Here is a 2,230-nt window from a genome sequence, read left to right as displayed (position 1 = left end):
AAATTATAAGAATTGTAATTCTCTTCTTTTAATGGAAAGGAGAGGCTCTGAAATTACGTGCATTTTTTAGTTATTTTATTGTTACTGGTAATAAGAATTTTCATCTTTGAAATAATTAATTTCAGTCCAGATAATTAACACGTGCTTCAACATACTCTTGCTTCCAAGGGAATTAACATGATATATCTCTTACGGTGTCTTTTTGACTAATTTTTAGGCTGATCTGCGCCGTGCTGACATCCGTGCCAAACAACGTGCAATGCAAGATGCCCTAATGGCTTTGGAGGTGAACTTAATTTCTTTACTAGAAGTCGTAGAAAATTCTTTGATAAGATGTTTATAGTTTTCTTATCTAGTTACATTATTCTCCATAAATTGTGATGTTGCAAGTTTCATTTTCTTTTATGAGCATATCTGGGATCCTTTTTCATTTTGTTTTGCAGTTTGTCAAAGACATTCATGAAATGATGGTGAGCAAAACATACAATCTGTAAGTATCTTATGTTATTGTTCAACTCTATTTGTTGTTGCCTCCCTTGAGCCGTTCTCGTACTATACCTTTGACATTGTTCAACTTTATTTGTTATTTGCATCAAGTGTCACCTTGATACCATAATTTCTGACATGTTCACATCCAGTCCTTTGCAGAGAGTAAATGGTATTCAATCAGAAAATGATAAACTCGGGCGTATAATGCTTGAAAAGAATGGCATTACTCTCAATTTCCCTCCAGGGGTAGTATCTAGTGATCAGATTACTGCAATTCAGGTACCCTTTTATTGGCTATCTCCTATCCTATGTTGCTTGAGAATTGGAATATTTATACTTGCATATGGTACTGTGCAGGAAGCTTACTGGAGTATAGCATCTGCTCTCTCTGAAGCTGATGGAATTGACTATACTGATCCTGAAGAGGTTCATATCCCCATGTATTTCTGTTCTTGATTTGGTTCAGTAATTAATTTCTGGTTATGGATGGTAAACAAATAGCTAGAGCTTATTTAACTAATCTTTTGTATCTTGAGCAGCTCGAGTTGTTAATTGCAACTCTTATAGATCTTGATGCTATGGATGGTAAAACTAGCGTGTCCTTGTTGGCAGAGTGTTCCAGTTCCCCTGATGTCAGTACTAGGTAAGCTGTTCAAGCATTGGTGTTACATAATTTATTGGGTCCTTTGACAATGTCACCTCAGTCCATGACTTGATAAATGTTAGCGTTTCCCCTCTTTAGATTTGAGTTTGGTCTTTATTTGTGAGAAATAAATAACGGAAGAGTATGATGCCAATTGTACAATATGCTTTAAACTTCAAATCGATGCATGTGCAACAGTGCACCGCTGAATTTGTTTTAGAAGTGGTACCCTGAAACCCCGTGGTGTAAAGGTTGAATGTTATGGACTGTATGTTCTTGGAAGCTGGAACTACTTGGCCCTTCTTTTCGTAATAATGCTGAGAGTATATTAGGAGTAGTGCTTCTTTTTGAGATTTATCTCCTTTTATTATATATTGCCATCCACCTTTCATCATATAATTGAAACAAACATAAACTATGTACAAAAAATTCTGATATTTGACTCGTAATATCATTAAATGAGTGAAACTGACAAGCAACCTGATAAATTAATTTGAATTCCCTTGATGTCTGCTTTAAGTACTGTAACATTACTTATACAGAATATCAACCAATTTCCCTTTTTCTGGTTTTTATTTTTGTAATTGCTTTTATTTATTTTTAAATACTTTCTTTGCTGTTATATAGGCAAGCATTAGCCAATGCTTTAGCTGCAGCTCCATCTATGTGGACTCTGGGTAATGCAGGAATGGGAGCCTTGCAGGTCTGTCTATATTCTTTCCCATAGTGATGTCAAATAACACATACCATTATTTTTTCTTATATTGATATCATAAAATCATGTTTATTAATCCTCTTGCAGAGACTGGCAGATGATAGCAACCCAGCAATTGCTGCTGCAGCAACTAAAGCAATTTATGAACTTAAGAAACAATGGGAGATAGAGGAAGGAGATAGCTGGAGGTTTACAATGGACCAATATAGCATGGAAAAGAAAGGGGAAGGCCAAGAAGCTGATAATGATTTAAATACAGATTATAGTATTTAGACAATTGTAGTGTACATGTCCTGATATCTAGTTAGAGGTTTTCACTAGTTTAGGAAAAAAAAAAACCTGCTAGTACAGCAAGTCATTATAACTCGTGTAAATAAATGCTG

General features: G+C 35.0%; 1 protein-coding gene across 1 annotated transcript in view; it reads left to right on the top strand.

The window, feature by feature from the left end:
- Positions 1-2,133, top strand: part of LOC101303452 — a 6,490-nt gene extending 4,357 nt beyond the window's left edge. The window contains exons 7-13 of the mRNA XM_004288333.1: positions 218-286; positions 444-490; positions 639-768; positions 847-915; positions 1,029-1,132; positions 1,760-1,835; positions 1,935-2,133. Coding sequence (XP_004288381.1) covers positions 218-286; positions 444-490; positions 639-768; positions 847-915; positions 1,029-1,132; positions 1,760-1,835; positions 1,935-2,120 — 681 coding nt within the window. The 3' untranslated portion in view covers positions 2,121-2,133. The remainder of the gene's footprint in view (positions 1-217; positions 287-443; positions 491-638; positions 769-846; positions 916-1,028; positions 1,133-1,759; positions 1,836-1,934) is intronic.
- Positions 2,134-2,230: the final 97 nt, after the last annotated feature.

The sequence above is a fragment of the Fragaria vesca genome, linkage group LG1 (genome assembly GCF_000184155.1).
Source record: "Fragaria vesca subsp. vesca linkage group LG1, FraVesHawaii_1.0, whole genome shotgun sequence".
Taxonomy (NCBI): domain Eukaryota; kingdom Viridiplantae; phylum Streptophyta; class Magnoliopsida; order Rosales; family Rosaceae; genus Fragaria; species Fragaria vesca.
The sequence above is the reverse complement of the archived record's forward strand: the minus strand, read 5'-3'. Positions and strand labels throughout refer to the sequence as shown.